At 45.7% G+C, this 18,824-nt stretch overlaps 1 protein-coding gene across 1 annotated transcript in view; it reads left to right on the forward strand.

The window, feature by feature from the left end:
• The window catches only part of NEURL4 (neuralized E3 ubiquitin protein ligase 4), a 54,009-nt gene that overhangs the window by 24,088 nt on the left and 11,097 nt on the right, over window positions 1-18,824 (forward strand). The window contains 12 exon segments of the mRNA XM_070728733.1: window positions 941-1,026; window positions 3,003-3,165; window positions 3,626-3,824; window positions 6,163-6,239; window positions 6,336-6,414; window positions 7,692-7,867; window positions 9,872-10,000; window positions 10,092-10,237; window positions 11,512-11,727; window positions 15,099-15,197; window positions 16,398-16,541; window positions 16,931-17,095. Of these exon segments, the coding sequence (XP_070584834.1) occupies window positions 941-1,026; window positions 3,003-3,165; window positions 3,626-3,824; window positions 6,163-6,239; window positions 6,336-6,414; window positions 7,692-7,867; window positions 9,872-10,000; window positions 10,092-10,237; window positions 11,512-11,727; window positions 15,099-15,197; window positions 16,398-16,541; window positions 16,931-17,095 (1,679 nt within the window).

Below are 18,824 nucleotides of genomic sequence, written 5' to 3' on the forward strand. Positions count from 1 at the left end.
GTTATTAGACTCTAGCCCCCTGACCAATGAATGGATTTTATGTCTGATGTCTGAATGAGAGTGTTTGGTGTTAAGGATTTGAGGTTTTAGATTAGTTAAAATTAATTTTCAATTAGGATTTAGGGTGTTTTTTTATTGTTCTTTTATAAGCCGCCCTGAGTCTTCGAAGAGGGGCGGCATATTTATTTATTTACTTATTTATTTATTTATTTATTTATTTTATTGATTTATTGCATTTATATGCCACTCATTCCAAAACGGACTCAAAGTGGCTAACAAGTGGGATAAATACAACAATACTAAAGTACAATCAAAATACACAGTAAAATATCTTAAGCATAAAAGGTATCAGGAAAGACTTCATGAACTCCATCTGTCTAGTCTGGAGGACAGAAGGAAAAGGGGGGACATGATCGAAACATTTAAATATGTTAAAGGGTTAAATAAGGTTCGGGAGGGAAGTGTTTTTAATAGGAAAGTGAACACAAGAACAAGGGGACACAATCTGAGGTGAGTTGGGGGAAAGATTAGAAGTAACGTGAGAAAATATTATTTGACTGAAAGAGTGGTAGACGCTTGGAACAAACTTCTAGCAGACGTGGTTGGTAAATCCACAGTAACTGAATGTAAACGTGCCTGGGATAAACATATATCCATCCTAAGATAAAATACAGGAAATAGTATAAGGGCAGACTAGATGGACCAGGAGGTTTTTTTCTGCCGTCAATCTTCTATGTTTCTACCAACCACGTCTGCTGGAAGTTTGTTCCAAGCATCTACGACTCTTTCAGTCAAATAATATTTTCTCACGTTGCTAAAATAAATGAATAAATGAGATGAACACTCAAGCAGTCTTGTTTTTTTAAAAAAATATATAAAATAAAAACCTGCTCTCCTCCCTTACCTGGCTGACCGAGGTCTTTGGCCCTTCCTTTTGCAGGCACCTGGATGATGACCGGAAACGGAGTGATGCACAACGGGACGACCATCCTGGATGAATACGGACACAACCTGGATCGCTTGAAGGCAAGACAGAGAAAGGAGGGACAGAAATGTTTACGGGTCGGGGGGGGGGTAGGGCTGGACGCCAGGTAGCCATTGAATGCACGATCATAGAACTATCCTTATATGGGTCGTCCCTGACTTACATCTTTCCATTGAGTGACCACGGTCCTGGGGAAAAAAGGGACCTTTTTTCCCACCCTTAATGACTGTCGCAGCATCCGTGGGATTCGGATGCTTGGCACCTGACTCGCATTTACGACGGTTGCGGCGTCTCTCCCAAGGAGGGGGCAGAGGGCAGCGTCACGCGATCCCCTTTTGCGACCTTCGGACAGGCCAAAGTTAACGCGGAAGGCCAGGTTCGCTTAACGAGCGGGTGACTCGTTTTAACAGCCGGCCGTTCGATCCCCTTAAGGACGGGTGGCCGGGAGAAGTTGTGAAACGGGGCCAAACTCACTTAACAACTGTTCCCGGGTGAGCAGCATCAACGTTGGGGTCGTAAATTGAGGATTACCTGTACTCTGGCCCAACCTGGAAAGATTCCTGCCAAAGAGGCATTAAGCAATGAGGTCGCCAATGGAACTCTTGGAGACTGGAGGTTTTTTAAGAAGGGATCAGATTGTCGGAAATGGTAGAGGGCTTCCAGCTTAAGCAGCAGGGTTGGACTGGAAGACCTCCAAGGTCCCTTCCAACTCTGTAACTCTATTCCATTCCATTCCATCCTAATTTCTCTATTCTGTTCTCTTTTATATTCTATTCTGTCCTATCTTAATTTTTCTATTCTATTCTGTTTTATTCTATTCTAGACAAACATATCTTTTATTTTATGTCCACTGAGAGCATCTGCACCAAAGACAAATTCCTTGTGTGTCCAATCACACTTGGCCAATAAAGAATTCTATTCCATTCTAATTTATTTTATTCTATTCTATCCTAATTTCTCTATCCTGTTCTGTTCTATATTCTATTCTATTTTATATTCCATTCCATTCCATTCCAAGCCAATTTATTCTATTCTATCCTATCCTATCCTAATTTCTCTATTGTGTTCTGTTCTATATTCAATTCTATTCCATATTCTATTCCAGTCTTTTCCATTCTAATTTATTCTATTCCCTTCCCTTCCATTCTAATTTATTCTATTCTATTCTATCCCAATTTCTCTGTTCTATTCTAATTTCTCTATTCCGTCTCTCTTCTAATCTATATTCTATTCTATTCTATCCTAATTTCTGTACAGTGATACCTCGTCTTACGAACTTAATTGATTCCAGAAGGAGGTTCGTAAGGCGAAAAGTTCGTAACACAAAACAATGGTTCCCATAGGAAAGAATGTAAAAGGGATTAATGCGTGCAAGGGAAAAAAATCACAAAAACAGCGCTCCGCTGGGTGCCGCCGCCCGGCTGTCACCTTTTAAAACAGCCGGGGGGCGTCTCAGCGTTCTCCCGAACTTGAAAAGTTCGGCAAAAGTTCAGGCTCGGGAGGCCGCTGAGAAGCGCCACCGCCTGGCTGTCACCTTTCGGCTGGCCAGGAAGGACGTCTCCGTGACGTCAAAGCTCCGCCCATGGAATTCCCTATTGGGATTCGCCACCTCCGTTTCAGCCTCCCGACCAGCCGACAGCTCCACGGCTCTTCTGCAAAGGTGACAGCCGGGCGGTGGCGCTTCTTGGCAGCCTCCCGCACGGCAAACCTGAACTTCCGGGTTCGGCGTTCGCCACGGCGGGTTCGTAAGTCGAAAAAAGTTCATAAGAAGAGGCACAAAAATCCCGAACCCCGGGTGCGTATCTCGAAAAGTTTGTGAGACGAGGGGTTCGTATCACGAGGTGCTACTGTATTTCTGTTCTGTTCCAAATTATTTTCTATTCTGTATTCCATTCCATTCCAATATATCCTATTCTATCCTAATTTCTCTCTTCCACTTCCACCTGTGGGTCTGATCGTGTCCGTGCCTTCACTGCCCGCTCTCAGGCTGTTCTCCCCTCCCCCCTCCCCTCCCCAGGCAGGCGACACGGTGGGCGTCGTGCGGAAGGAGGATGGGACCCTGCACTTCTTCGTCAACGGTGTGGCCCAAGGCCCAGCCGCCTGGAACGTCCCGCCGAACGTCTATGCCGTGGCTGACCTCTATGGTCAAGCTGCTCAAGCCACGATTGTGGACGACACAGGTGAGCGGATGTGGATGTACGTGGGGCTTGAGACGGAAACAAGGGATCGGGGTTATCTTGAAGCTCAGAAGGTTGAGTTGCAAGTCGGGAAGGAGAAATTTCCTGACGTAAGAACAATTCATCAGGGGAACGACTTGCCACTAGAGCAGGGTTTCTCAACCATGGTTGTTTGAAGATGGATGGACTTCAACTCCCAGAATTCCCCAGCCAGCCACACAGAGTAACTTCCTTCATAGATGGTGGGAATGCACTAAGACGTAATCTATCTTGACTTCAGCAAACTGAAACTAAGAGCTGGCTGGGGAATTCTGGGAGTTGAAGTCCACGAGTCTTAAAGTTTCCACGCTTGAGATCCCCTCCTCTTGGGTGTTTGGGGTGACCCTCGTGGGCCATGGATGGGGGAGTCTTTTCGGAGGGTGTCCATCAAGTGTGGGTCATTCCTTCCCTCCCTCCATCCCAGACCTCCTCCCTCTTCCCGACGATCTCTCGGAGGGGAACAACCAGCTCTCCCCGAGCAGCCCCTCTTCCGTGGCCTCAGGCAGCGACCTGCGCTTCCACCACCTCCACGGGAACAACGCCGTCATCACCAACGGGGGGCGCACCGCCCTGCGCCAGAACTGCCGCAGCGAATTCAACGACGCCATCGTCATCTCCAACCGGTCAGTGAAAAGGACAAGAGGACAGCAGGGAAAGGGGAGACATGATCGAAACATTTAAATATGTTAAAGGGTTAAATAAGGTCCAGGAGGGAAGTGTTTTTAATAGGAAAGTGAACACAAGAACAAGGGGACACAATCTGAGGTGAGCTGGGGGAAAGATCAGAAGCAATGTGAGAAAATATTATTTCACTGAAAGAGTAGTAGATCCTTGGAACAAACTTCCAGCAGACGTGGTTGGTAAATCCACAGTAACTGAATTTAAACATGCCTGGGATAAACATATATCCATTTTAAGATGAAATACAGGAAATAGTATAAGGGCAGAGTAGATGGACCAGGAGGTCTTTTTCTGCCGTCAGTCTTCTATGTTTCTATGGGAGAAGGCATTTTTACATTCCCGGGGCTTCAAGGAAGCCTTTGGACTGCAGACCTGGGCAAAGTGCAGCCCGGGGGCCAGATGTAGCCCACCCAATGTCTGTGACCGGCCCGCGGAGGTTGGAAGGAAGGAAGGAAAGAAAGAAGGAGAAATGGAGGAAGGAAGGAAGGAAGGAAAGAGAAATGGAGGAAGGAAGGAAAGAGAAATGAAGGAAGGAAGGAGAAATTCTCTTTCCATGCCTTTTTGCAAAAGTCCAATAAATGCTCGTTTTTTAATTGTTCATTGGTTTCATTGGCCTTTCCAAGAAATTTAAAGCAAATCCCCCCACCCACCCCACCTCTCAGGGGGAAAAAAGGGAGGAGGAGGAAGAGGAATCCAAAGCTACTTTCAGGCAAAGCTTCCACTATGTTGTCTTAAATGATAATGTAGGTCAGTTGAAGAGGGGCACCTGAAAGGAATATTTTGAAAGAGAAGTAAAGAACTGCCCAAAAGCAGAAATAAAAGGCAGAGAAAATCAGAGAGACAGAAGCTTCTCTCCATCTGGAGAGGGAGGGAAGGAAGGTAAAATGGAGGGAGGAAGGAAGGAGTGAAGAGGTGGGCAATTAATTTATAATGATAATATAATTATAATATATAATTATATATATATATAATATAATATATAATTTACAATTATAATATAATAAACTCAGTTCTACCCAATGATATACAGTATTGGGTAGAACTGAGTTGATTATATTAATCCGGCCTCTAAAACCATCCCAATTTCTCATGCAGCTCCATAGCAAAATGAATGCCCCCCCCCCTGCTTTGGAGCCTGGGGAGGGCAAAACGTGAGCCTGTTGCGCCCACCAGAAGCGGGAAAACAGGCTGTTTTCAGCCTCCAGAGGGCCTCCTTGGGGGGGGGGGCTATTTTTGCTCTCCCCAAGGATTAAATTGTGCACACACACGCTCTTTTGTCACCTGAGGGGGAAAAGTTTCGCCGTCACTGGCTTAGGAAATTGTGAGGAGGGGGCGATAAAAAAACCCTCCCACCATAGAGGTACAGCAAGTGAGCCAAAAAATTCATGTTTCCAAAAAGAGAGTCCCGTTTCCTGACCTTTCTCGGCGTGGTTATTAAGCGAATCACCGCATCGGTGAAGTTACCCGCACAGTTCTCAGTCGAATCAGGCTCCCCCCCCCTTTTGTCGTAAGTACGTGCCCGTTGCCGAGCGTCCAAATTTTGATAACACCTGTTGTGAGAAACCCTTCCTTAATTCACACTATTTCAAGCGCCGTCGTCACGTCAGACGGTCGCTAAATGGATCGGTGGTAAATCGAGGACGAGCTGCGTGAGTCTGAATTGGGGGGGGGGATGAACAGGGATCAACTCAACGACGGCAACTGAGAGCCCAGAATTACAGTTGTTGGTGATGTCTTTTTTAAAAAATGTATTGGTTTATTTACTAAATTAACAACAAACAAAGAATACATAAAAGAAGGCGTGCCCATCACCAATAAAAAAACCCACCACCATTTAGGGGGTTATATTATTTACAATAAGTTTCAATTTCTTCCTTAGCTCCGGTTTACATTTCTTTACCTACAAAAAGTGATTGGAATTTATTTTTCACATTTGTCGTCATAAATTCTACTTAAGATATAATCTTTCACCTTATTCCATCGTGCCATCAGCTTCTCCCAATTTATTTTCATCAAAGTTATTTAATCTTATTTCCATAATTCCGAAGTGGATGTGGTCCACCATGTACCAGTACCAATTCTGGATTGTCCATTTATTGCTGTCCTTCCACCCTAATGCCACTACTGCTTGAGTGCTTTCCAAAGCTGCTGTTTTGATTTCTTTAAATTCTCGTAATTCCCCATATTTAACTAGTATTGCTAATTCTTTTGTGATTATCCAATTAATGTTTAGCATATTATTTATTTCGTCTTTTCTCACAACCTTTGACAACCCTCCAGGCCTCTCCGGGACGGCGAACTCTTCGAAATTGTCATCCAGAAAATGGTGGATCGATGGTCCGGCTCCATCGAAGCAGGTGAGGGGGGGCGGGATTGAATTGGGGGGAGCAGGAGGGGGGCAATGGGACGCCCCCTCTCCCACTTAGCGCTTTTGGCCTCCTTCACCCTTGCAGGGGTCACAGCCATCCGCCCGGAGGACCTGGAATTCCCCAATACAATGACAGACATTGACTACGACACCTGGATGCTCAGGTAAGTAAGGAGCGGGGGGAGGGGCGGAAAACGAGGCCTAAATCTTAACAGCGAGACCCGGTTCGGCCTAGAGGTGAAGGCAACAATCTGGAAAGCCGGGAGCCAGGATTTCTAGTTCTGGGTTAGCCATGAAAGAGGACTGAATGACGTTGAGCCAATCATGTCGGGGAGTTCTAGTTTCACTCTAGTCATGAAAGTTGGCTGGGTGACTTTGGGCCAGTCTCCAGGAGACAGTGAATTCTAGTCCCACCATAGACATGAAAGCCAGTTAGGTGACTTTAGGTCCATCACCAGGAGACGGGGAGTTATAGTTTTACTTTAGTCATGAAAATTGGCTGGGTGACTTTGGATCAATCTCCAGGAGACAGTGAGTTCTAGTCCCACCGTAGGTATGACAGCCAGTTAGGTGACTTTAGGTCCATCACCAGGAGACAGGGAGTTATAGTTTCACTTTAGTCATGAAAGTTGGCTGGGTGAATTTGGGCCAATCACTAGGGGATGGTGAGTTCTAGTTCTGCCTTAGGCATGAAAACTGGGTGGGTGACTTTGGGCCAATCACCAGGAGACGGGGAGTTCTAGTTTCACTTTAGTCATGAAAGTTGGCTGGGTGAATTTGGGCCAATCACTAGGGGATGGTGAGTTCTAGTTCTGCCTTAGGCATGAAAACTGGGTGGGTGACTTTGGGCCAATCACTAAGGGATGGGGGATTTTAGTCCCACCTTAGTTATAAAAACCGGATGGGTGACTTAGGGCCAATCATCAGGAGACAGTGAGTTCTAGTCCCGCCTTCAGCATGAACGCCAGTTGGGTGGCTTTCGGCCAATCACCAAGAGACTGGGAGTTCTAGTTTCACTTTAGTCGTGAAAGTTGACTAGGTGAATTTGGGCCAATCGCTAGGGGATGGTGAGTTCCAGTCCTGCCTTAGTTTCATGCCTGAGGCATGAAACTCAGTTGTGACTTGGGGACAGTCACCAGGAGACTGGGAGTTCTAGTCCCACCTTAAGCACAAAAGCCGTCTAGGCGACTTTCAACCTTCAACTCTTGAATCTCCGCCCCTGGGGGAAACTGAATCCAGTCTCCCTACCTTACTTTGGCCCATGAGAAACCGAATGCCTTTGGCCCTGTCCTCTTCTTCCCCACTCCCAGGAGGTCAAAAAAGTCAAGATGGCAGCCACATCCCGCAAAGCCCAGCGTCCTTCCTCCGGTCGCAGCGTTGCAAAAGGGCATTGGCTGCAGCCGCATCGGTGTTTCCCCTCTCTCTTTTTTGTCTCTCCCAGCGGCACTGCCATCATGCAGGACGGAAACACCCTGCGCAACAATTACGGCTGCGACCTGGACTCGCTGACGACCGGCTCGCGCATCGGCATGATGCGCACGGTGAAGGGAGACCTGCATTACTTCATCAACAGCGTGGACCAGGGGGTGGCTTGCTCAGGGCTGCCGCCAGGAAAGGGTGAGGCCGTCCTTGGTGGTCGGAGCGGGTTGGGGTGGTGGCTGGCACAAAACCCGTGGACTCCAATTCCCTCCTGAGTTGGAACGATTAACCAGTGGAACAGCTGGCCACCATATGCTGTGAACGCTCCAACACTGGAAGGTTTTAAAAAGAGATGGGAGAGACGTTTGTCTGGAATAGTTTAGAGTTTCTTGCCTAGGCAGCAAGTTGGACTAGACTAGAAGACCTCCAGGGTCCCTTCCAATTTCTATTCCATTCCAATAGAAACAGAAACATAGAAGACTGACGGCAGAAAAAGACCTCCTGGTCCATCTAGTCTGCCCTTATACTGTTTCCTGTATTTTTATCTTAGGATGGATCTATGTTTATCCCAGGCATGTTTAAATCCATCCTTCCTTCCTTCCTTCCTTCCTTCCTTCCATCCATCCATCCTTCATTCCTTCCTCCCTTTCTTCCTTCCTTCCTTCCTCATTCATAGAAACATAGAAGACTGATGGCAGAAAAAGGCCTCCTGGTCCATCTAGTCTGCCCTTATACTATTTCCTGTATTTTATCTTACAATGGATATATGTTTATCCCAGGCATATTTAAATTCAGTTACTGTGGTTTTACCAACCACATCTGCTGGAAGTTTGTTCCAAGCATCTACTATTCTTTCAGTAAAATAATATTTCCTCGTGTTGCTTCTGATCTTTCCCCCAACTAACTTCAGATTGTGTCCCCTTGTTCTTGTGTCCACTTTCCTATTAAAAACACTTCCCTACTGGACCTTATTTAACCCTTTAACATATTTAAATGTTTCGATCATGTCCCCCCTTTCCCTTCTGTCCTCCAGACTATACAGATGGAGTTCATGAAGTCTTTCCTGATACGTTTTATTGTCCCTTCCAATTTCTATTCAATTCCATTAATTCTATTCTAATCTATTTTCTATTCTGTTTTATTTTATTATGTTCTATTTTATTTTATGTCAATTCTATTCTATTTGATATTCTTTTCTATTTTCCATTCTCTATTCTGTTTTATTTATCTGGGGCGTTTGCCCAGGTTCGCCAGGTGCACCAGTTGCGCCCTGATTTGGACAAGGAGTCTCCACTCACAGTCACTCATGCCCTTATCACCTCAGGTTCGACTACTGCAATGCTCTCTACATGGGGCTGCCTTTGAAGAGCCCAGGGGAAGAGCCTTCTCTGTGGGGGCCCCGGCCCTCTGAAATCAGCTCTCCCTGGAGATTCGTACTGCCCCCACCCTCCTTGCCTTCCGCAAGAGTCTAAAGACTCATTTATGCCTCCAGGCTTGGGGCCATTAGACTCTCGCCCCTCTGGCCAGTGAGTGCAACCTATGGTTATTGTTAGAGTGGGTATGAGTGGTCTTTTTTTAAGTAATACTGGGTTTTATAGATGAGCACATATAGTTTGTTTTAATTATTGGATTTAGACAATTATACTGTACTGTTCTTCTTTTTATGTGTTGTAAGCTGCCCTGAATCTTCAGAGAGGGGCGGCATATAAATCCAATAAATAAAGCCCTGAGCCGTTTCGAGAAGGGCAGCATAGAAATCTAATAAATAATAAATAAAATATTCTGTTATCTATTAATTTTCTCTGTTTAATCTTCTCTTCTATTCCTACTCTATTCTCTATTCTCTGATATTTCCATTCTATTTGCTATGCTATTCTAGTCCATTCCATTTATTCTATTCTATTAATATTTCCATTCTGTATTCTATTCTACTCTATTCTCTATTTTATTTTATTCTATTCTCTGTTCTCTGATATTTCCATTCTATTTGCTATGCTATTCTATTCCATTCCATTCTATTTTATTAATATTTCCATTCTATATTCTATTCTACTCTATTCTGTTTTATTTTATTCTATTCTCTGTTCTGTTCTGTTCTACTTTTCCTTCTTTCCTTGTTCTGTTCTGTTCTCTGACTGGGCTCAACGGATCCCTGTCTAATTTCTCGCCTCCCTCCCTCCCGCTCTTTCTCGCACCACCCAGAGGTCTATGCCGTGGTGGACCTCTACGGCCAGTGCGTCCAGGTGTCCATCACCAGCTCCACGGGGCCTCTGGACAACAGCCTCTCCACCAGCAACATCACGGAGAAATCCTTCCCCATCCACTCGCCAGGTGAGCACCCCCCCCCACACGCACACCTGAGGGTTTGGGGAGTTGGGGCCCTCGGGGTGCCCCATTGACACCCTCCTCGCCTGTCCTCCAGTTCCCGGCGTGGCCCACCGCTTCCACAGCTCCTGTGGCAAGAACGTGGCCTTTCAGGACGACGGGTGCCGGGCCGTGCGGGTGTCCGGTTTCTGCCACGGCATCGTCTTCAGCATGAAGGAACTGAAGACGGACGAGGTTTTTGAGGTGAGGGCCATGTGGCATGGGGGGGATGGACACCTTTCGCCTCCGCCAGTTGGCCGCAGGTCTTTCTACTCCAGCCTTTCTGTCGGCCTTCCACGCTGGGCCTAGACCCAATGATAGAAATACTGTATTTGAACCATGTGGCCGTGGTGGTGGGTCAGACAACAATACAAGCCAACATATAGTAAAGGTATTTTACTATTTGCAACCTTCTGATTAGGTCCCACAGAGTTGGCCTTCTCTGGGTCCCGTCGACTAAACAATGTCGTCTGGCAGGACCCAGGGGAAGAGCCTTCTCTGTGGCGGCCCCGACCCTCTGGAACCAGCTCCCCCCCCCCCAGAGATTAGGATTGCCCCCACCCTCCTTGCCTTTCGGAAACTTCTTAAAACCCATCTCTGTCGTCAGGCATGGCGGAATTGAAACATCTCCCCCTTGCTCATGTAGTTTTGGTGTATGATTGATTGTGTGCTTGTTTTTTATATATTGGGGTTTCTTTTGGATTTTTTTAACCTAAAACTGTAATTTAGATTGCTAAATATTAGATTTGTTACTATGTACTGTTTTTTACCATTGTTGTGAGCCGCCCCGAGTCTACGGAGAGGGGCGGCATATAAATCCAATAAATCTAATCTAATCTAATTATTTACAAGATATACCATATCTCCACAATCTTACACAGTAATTATAATACAGTCCACAATACATCTCTTCTTTGCACACAGCCGGTACATATACTATTGCGCACACAGAAATATAGTATATTCTTTATTCTACAGCAAATGCCTTTACAACAGTATAGTATATTCTATGCAGTATATTGCACACAGCTCTTATATATCTTTACAACTTAGCACACGGCAGTATAGTACATTAGAGCCAGGGTGGCGCAACAGGTAGAGTGCTGTACTGCAGGCCACTGAAGCTGACGGGAGATCTGTAGGTCAGCGGTTCAAATCTCATCACCGGCTCCAGGTTGACTCAGCCTTCCATCCTTCCGAGGTGGGTCAAAGGAGGACCCGGATTGTGGGGGCAATAGGCTGGCTCTGTTAAAAAAAGTGCTATTGCTAACATGTTGTAAGCCACCCTGAGTCTAAGGAGAAGGGCGGGATAAAAATCGGATAGATAGATAGATAGATAGATAGATAGATAGATAGATAGATAGATAGATAGATAGATAGATAGATAGATAGATAGATAGATATTCCACACAGCTCTTATATATCTTTACAACTTATCACGATTGAAGTTCCTGCTTCTCCTTTTTTGTCCCCTTCAGGTGAAGATTGACGAGATGGACAAGAAGTGGTCCGGATCCGTCCACATGGGCTTGACCACGCTGCTCCCCTCGGACGCCTTCTGCATGGCCACGGGGCTGCCCTCGTCTCTCTTAGAGCTGCGATCCAAGGTGACCTGGCTGGTGACGGGCTCGGAGGTCCGACGTAACGGCATCTTGCAGAAGCAAAATTACGGCTGCTCTTTGGAGCGACTCGGGGTGAGTTGGGGTGGGGGTCTGCAGGGCAAGGCTGGGTGAGGGTCAGTCAAAGGGAAGCTTTGGCAACTGGGAGATATCTGCGGAGTTCAACTCCCAGAATTTATTTATTTATTATTATTATTATTATTATTATTATTATTATTATTATTATTATTATATTTGTATAATAAGGGCAGACTGGATGGACCATGAGGTCTTTTTCTGCCATCAGTCTTCTATGTTTCTATGTTTCTATCTCCTGGGAGGAAACAGGGCCGGAAAAGGCGGGGAGAAGCCTCCGTGGGGCCTCTCTAGGAATCCCCTGGGAGGAAACAGGGCCTCCACCCTCCCTGTGGTTTCCCCAAACACACACATTATTTGCTTTTACATTGATTCCTATGGGAAAAATTGCTTTTTCTTACAAACGTTTCTCCTTAAGAACCTGGTCATGGAACAAATTAAGTTTGTAAGTAGAGGCACCACTGTATATGATTTATGGCCGCATAAATCCCAGCAGCCGGTTAAGTCCCACAGAGCCAGCCTTCTCTAGACCCCGTCAACCAGACAATGTCGTTTGGTGGGGCCCAGGGGAAGAGCCTTCTCTGTGGGGGGCCTGGCCCTTTGGAATCAGCTCCCCCCCCCTGGAGATTTGCACTGCCCCCCCCTCCTCGCCTTCCACAAGAGTCTTAAGACTCACGTATGTCACCAGGCCTGGGGCAATTGGATCTTCACCCCCCCCCCTCCCGACCAATACATTTTATGCATGGTGTGATTGGATTGTCTGATTGAGTAATATATGGGGGTTTTAGCTGTACTCTTAATGTATTAGATTTGTCTTGTACGCTTTGTTTTTATATTTATTCTGTGAGCCGCCCCAAGTTTACGGAGAAGGGCGGCATACAAATCTAAATAATAATAATAATAATAATAATAATAATAATAATAATAATAATAATGGAGACAGAAGGACTAATACTGGCGGCACAAGAACAGGCCATTAGAACAAATGCTGTCAAAGCCAGAATTGAAAAATCAACCGACGATCCAAAGTGCAGACTCTGTAAAGAAACAGATGAAACAATCAATCACATACTCAGCTGCTGCAAAAAGATCGCACAGACTGACTACAAGCATAGACACGATGCTGTGGCACAGATGATCCACTGGAACCTGTGCCGGAACTACCATCTACCAGTGGCAAAGAACTGGTGGGATCATAAGCTCGAAAAAGTGGTTGAAAATGAGCAAGCAAAACTACTGTGGGACTTCCGACTTCAGACTGACCGAATTTTGAAGCATAACACACCAGACATCCTGATTGTGGAGAAAAAGAAAGTATGGATCATCGACATCGCAATCCCAGGAGACGGCAGAATTGAGGAGAAGCAGCTAGAGAAATTAGTGAAATACGAAGATCTAAAAATCGAGCTGCAACGACTCTGGCATAAGCCCATGAAAGTGGTCCCAGTGGTCCTTGGCACGCTGGGCGCAGTGCCAAAGGATCTCAGCGGACATTTGAAAACCATCGGAATTGACAAAATCTCCATCTGTCAATTGCAAAAGGCCACTTTACTGGGGTCGGCAAACATAATTCGCCGCTACATCACGCAGTCCTAGGTGCTTGGGAAGCGCCCGACTGGGGATGAAATATGGAATCCAGCATAGTGATCTCGTTTGCTGTGTTGTATCAACATAATAATAATAATAATAATAATAATAATAATAATAATAATAATATGCATTGATATATGAATGAGAACTGTGGAGGAAAAAAAGTATAAAAAGAAAAGAAAAAAACCTATACAGTGCTATCGAAAAATGCGACCAGGGTAATTTTAGCCATATTTCTTCTCATCCTTTGTCAGTCTTAATTTTGGTTAAACGCTTGCTGGCAGGTGAATTCTGGGAGTGGAAGTCCACAAATCTTAAAAGTTGGCAAGATTTTAGACCCCATCCCCTAGGGGATCACAGCAGTATCCTACTGAATCGCTGCAGCTGATTGGTTCTTGTAACCTTTGCAGAAGCCGTGCCCGTTTGCTCCGGGTTACAACTTTTCCTGCCTTAAGCGAATCACAGTAGTTAACAAAGTCAGCAAGATACTGGAAAAACAAATATGTTACGTTTCCATTGTGATTTGTCAAACTTGAAATGATATATTTGCAAAATGAAAGAAATGATATAATTTTTTTTATTTATTTATTTTTATTTATTTATTAGATTTGTATGCCACGTCTCTCCGTAGACTCGGGGTGGCATACAACAATAATGAAACAACACGTAATGCATAAGCATGGAAAGAAGATAATGCAATTTGAACTCTTTAATAACAATCTTTGTTTTCCCCCCTCTGTTGCTATTGTTATAATTAGATTTAAGACACGATATAGCTGGTATGAATTGATATTGTTTGTTGTTTTGAAGAGAAGTAGATCTGGATTTTTCCTCTTAAAGGGCAGCTATATTAAAATGAGGGTTAAAAAACATGAATATAAGAAATGGATCGAAGCATTATGGCATAGATTTAGTAGGAAAAAAGCAAATAGCCAATAGAAATTTTGATAGCTTATTATTATTATTATTATTATTATTATTATTATTATTATTATTATTTATTAGATTTGTATGCCGCCCCTCTCCGTTTTGGACTTGAATGAGAACAGAAAACAATCATTGAAACCCAGATGACAAAATTAGAAAGCACAAGATAAATAATGTATACCAAAACTAAATAGATATAAATTAAGAATTTTAATTAAGAATTTAGTGATTGAGACTATATTATATTGTATTGAAATTTGAAGGTATGTGATTTTGTATGTTTGTAAAGGTACGGAAAAAAATAAAAAAATTATAAACTCCCCCACTCCCCCCCAAAAATCTAAATTAGCAACAGGGTTGTTAAGCGAACAAGCGACTTCCCCATGGACTTCGCTTATCGGAAGGTCGTAAAAGGAGATCACATGCGACCATCATAAATATGAGTCGGTTGCAAGGCCTCTGAATTTTGATCAGGTATCCACGGGGATGCGCCTGGGGTGCGGAGGCCTAGAGGTGGAGAGCTCTCCCCTCATAATGCGGAGACTGTGAGTTCGATCCTAGGTAGAGGCAGTTATTTATTTTCTTCGGGCACAGTGTGAATGTATCTGGCAAGCAAAACTCCGTACTGGCGACAGGGATAGGCGCCTGGCCAGTAAAATAGTCGGCTCCATCCAGTTGCCCAAGACTCCACCCCACAAGGTCGTTAAAAGAGGACTGTGACTACGGGGATGCTGGCAGTTGTCACAAATGTTGAAAATGGTCCTTAGACATTTTTTTCCCAGTGGCGTCGTAACTTTGAACTGTCACTAAATGAACCGTTGTAAGTCGAGGACTTACCTGCATTCGTCCTCCAGGTGGGCAGCCGCGTGGGGGTGAAGCGTTGCACTGACGACACCATGCACCTGCTGATCGACGGGGAGGACATGGGGCCGGCCGCCACAGGCGTGGCCAAGGTAAGAGGGTCCCCGGCTGTGGATGATGGGGCTGTAAAATGGGGGGGGGATTCAATCCCATCAGGCTGTGCGGCAGAGAGAAGAAAGGGAGGAAAATTAACAAGAAAGTAAGAAGGGGAAGGAGGGAAGGAAAGAAAAAGAAAATATGGAAGGAAAGAAAAAATGTAAAGATAGAAAAAGGGAGGAAGGAAATTGATGGAAGAAAAGGAAGGAAGATAAATGAGAAAAAGGAAGGAGGGAAGGAAAGAGGAAGGAAGGAAAGAAAATGGAAGGAAAAGAAAGAAATGGAAGGAAGGAAAGAGAAAAAGATAAAGGAAATAAAGATAGAGAGATGAAGGAAGGAAATAGACGGAAGGAAGGAAAATTGAAGAAAAAAAGACAATGGGAATGAGAAGAAGGAAGGGTGAGAAAGAGGGTGGAAAGGAAAGATAGGAAGGAAGGAAAGAATGAAAAAGAAACTGGAAGGAAGGAAGGAAGAAAAAGGTAGAGGGAGAAAATAAATAAAGATAGAGGAAGGAAGGAAGGAAGGATTAAAGAGAGGGAAAAGAAATGGAAGGAAGCTACTTGATGGTTCAAAGTGATTCCATCATGAAAGGTCTTCCTGACTGTTTTTCTCTGTGTCCAGAAAATGGAGGAAGGAAGGAAGGAAGAAGGAAGGAAGGAAAAGAAAGATAGATGAAAGGAAAGGAAGAATAAATGAGAAAGCAAGGCAATGGGAATGAGAATGAGAAGAAGGAAAGGTGGGAAACAGGAAGAAAGGGAAGGGAAAGGAGAAGGAAGGAAGGGGGGGAGAAGGATAGGAAGGAAGGAACGAAAATGAAAGGAAGGAAAAGAAAGAATGGAAGGAAGGAAAGAAGGAGGGCAGAAAGAGATAAAAGGGAAGGAAGAAAAAAGAAAGAGAAAGAAAGGAGAAGGAGGGAAGGGAAGAAGAGGCAGAAAGAGAAAAAGGAAGAGAAAGATGGAAAGAGGGAAGGAAGAAGAGGAAGGAAGGGGAGAAGGAAGGAAGGAAAGAAAGGAGAGTCAAAAAGAAAGTAAAAGAAACACAGGAAGAGGACAGGAAGAAGAGAAAGGAAGGAAGGAAAGAGGAAGGAAGGAATTGGAATTAAAAGGAAGGATGAGAGAGAGGTAGGGGGGAGGTGTCTGAAGATTACCAGGGGAAAATGTTCAAAGCGATTGACAGCCGTCCTCTCCCGTGTCCAGAATGTCTTTGTGGTGCTGGATCTCTACGGCCGGGTCACTTCGGTCTCCATCGTCAGCTCCACCATGCTAGAAGAGGCGGAGGGCACCCACCCACCATCGGTCGCCTCGGACCCCTACAGCGAAGAAGAGGAAGAGCCCACCCCGGTCCGTACTAACAACAACAATAATAACAATAATAATTTATTAGATTTGTATGCCGCCCCTCTCGGAAGACTCGGGGCGGCTCACAACAACAAAAATAGTATACAAATCCAATTTTTATAAATACAATTTAAAACCCTTACAATAAAATAATCACACAATCCATTCAAACCATACAGCAACCTTGACAATTGGTGTGTGTCTTCATTTCCCCATGCCTGGCGGCAGAGATGAATTTTTAATGACTTACGAAAGGCAAGGAAGGTGGGGGCAGTCCTAATCTCTGGGGGGATCTGGTTCCAGAGGGTCGGGGCCGCCACAGAGAAGGCTCTTCCCCTGGGTTCCACCAAACGACATTGTTTAGTCCCTTCTGACTCTCTTGTGTCCTTCAGGCTGAGAATGACCTGCCGTCTGCCACGCCCTCCATGGAGTTCCTGGGCAACCACGGCAGGAACATCCTCTTGTCCAACGGCAACTTGACGGCCACGCGGGTCTCCAGCTACAACCAGGGCATCGTGGTGGTGGGCCAGCCTTTGCCGCCGCAGCAGCTCTTCCAGGTGGGTTGTGGTCTAGGCTCAACCCCCCCTTGGGGGTCTCTCTCCCCTGCCCCAAGGTTGCCTCCATGGGAAGGACTTTCCTGGGGGATATAAGGATAGAATGGAACTGGAAAAGGGGCAAAAAAGGGCCACAAGAATGACCAAGGGAATGGAGCCCCTCCCTCATGAAACCAGGTTGCAAGGCCTTGGTCTCTTCAGCCTTGAAAGACGGCGTTTACGGGGGGACTTGATCGAAGGGAATAAAATCCTGCATGGGATAGAAAAGGTGGATGGAGAAAAATCCTTTTCTCCATCACACAAGGGGACGAGGGGCCCCTCCCTAAAGTTCATAGGTAAGAAAGTGAGGACAAATCAAGGGAGATATTTCTTCACCCAGAGGGTCCTTGGTTGATGGGATTCCCTTCCAGAAGAGGTCGTGACAGCTGTCATCCTGGAGAGCTTCAAGGCAGGATTAGACAGATTCATGGAGGCCAAGTGTATCATAGGTGGTGATTGAAACGGATGTCCATGTGTCGCCTCTATGTTGGTTGAGGCAGGCAGGGTTCCCTTGGGTCCTATTTGTAGGGGGTCAAGGGAAAGGGAGGGTCTTGCCTTCTCCTTCTGCTCAAGATCCCCATGGACAATTGGGGGGCCACTGTGGGACACAGAATGCTGGACTCCATGGGCTTTGGCCCCATTCAGCAGGGCTCTTCTTAGGCTCTTATGTTCTGGGGGGGGGGGGTGTCTTCCGCCAGGCGCTGGCTGGGCTGTCCTGCCCGCCTTCTCTGGGGACAGGGGCAATATCAGGTCGATAGCAGAACCGTGGGGGGACACCGCACCAGTAGTAATGGAACTGCACGACTGGCGGGCGAGTATGTTGGGGCGAGATTTGCCTTCTGTACATGTGCAGTAAGCGAAATCTCGCATTCACGCGCCCACCGGTTGCCCGGAGCTGCAAGTGGCCCAAAGTTGGAACCCCCGCCTGGTGGGTGGACTGAACGAGGGTGGAGGTGGGAGGGGCGTGTTTCTCGACCTATGTCCGTAGTGGAGCCTTTCTCCTGCACCCCTTCCCGGTTGTAAGTCAGGACGGTCCTAAACTGGGTCTTAAACCGTGTGACCAGGGGGATTGAGGCAGTCAGGAAAGGAAGAAGAACCTGGCCGGTAATCAAATCAGTTGTCCCCCCTGGGCTTGTTTCTTCCCTTCTCCTTTCATTCTTTTCTTCTGTCCTTCTTTCACTCTCTCCTTTCTTTCTTTCAATCCTTTCTTCTCTCCCTCTCCCTTCCTTCTCCCTTCATTCCTTCTCTCCCCCTTCCTTTCTTCCTTCCCCTCCCTCATTCCCTTCTTTTCTTCTGTCCTTCCTCCTCTCTCCCTTTTTCCTCCTTACCTTCCTTCATTCCATCCTTCCTTCCTCTCTGCCTCCCTCCTCTTTCCTTCCTTCCCTCCATCCCTCCTACATTTCTTTCTTCTTTCCTCCCCTCTCCCTTACTTCATTTCCTCCTTCTGTCCTTCCTCTTTTCCCTTTTCTTCCTTACCTCCCTTCATCCTTCTTTTCATTCATTTCTTCCTTCTCTCCCTCCTACTTTTCTTCCTTCCTTCCTCCCTTCTCCCTTCATTTCCTGTCATTCTTCTCCTTTTTCCTCCTTACCTTCCTTCCTTCTCCTTCCTTCTTTCCATCCATCCATCCTCTCTGCCTCCCTCCTCTTTCCTTCCTTCCCTCCATCCCTCCTACTTTTCTTGCTTCCTTCCTCC

The sequence above is a fragment of the Erythrolamprus reginae genome, chromosome Z (genome assembly GCF_031021105.1).
Source record: "Erythrolamprus reginae isolate rEryReg1 chromosome Z, rEryReg1.hap1, whole genome shotgun sequence".
Lineage (NCBI taxonomy): Eukaryota > Metazoa > Chordata > Lepidosauria > Squamata > Dipsadidae > Erythrolamprus > Erythrolamprus reginae.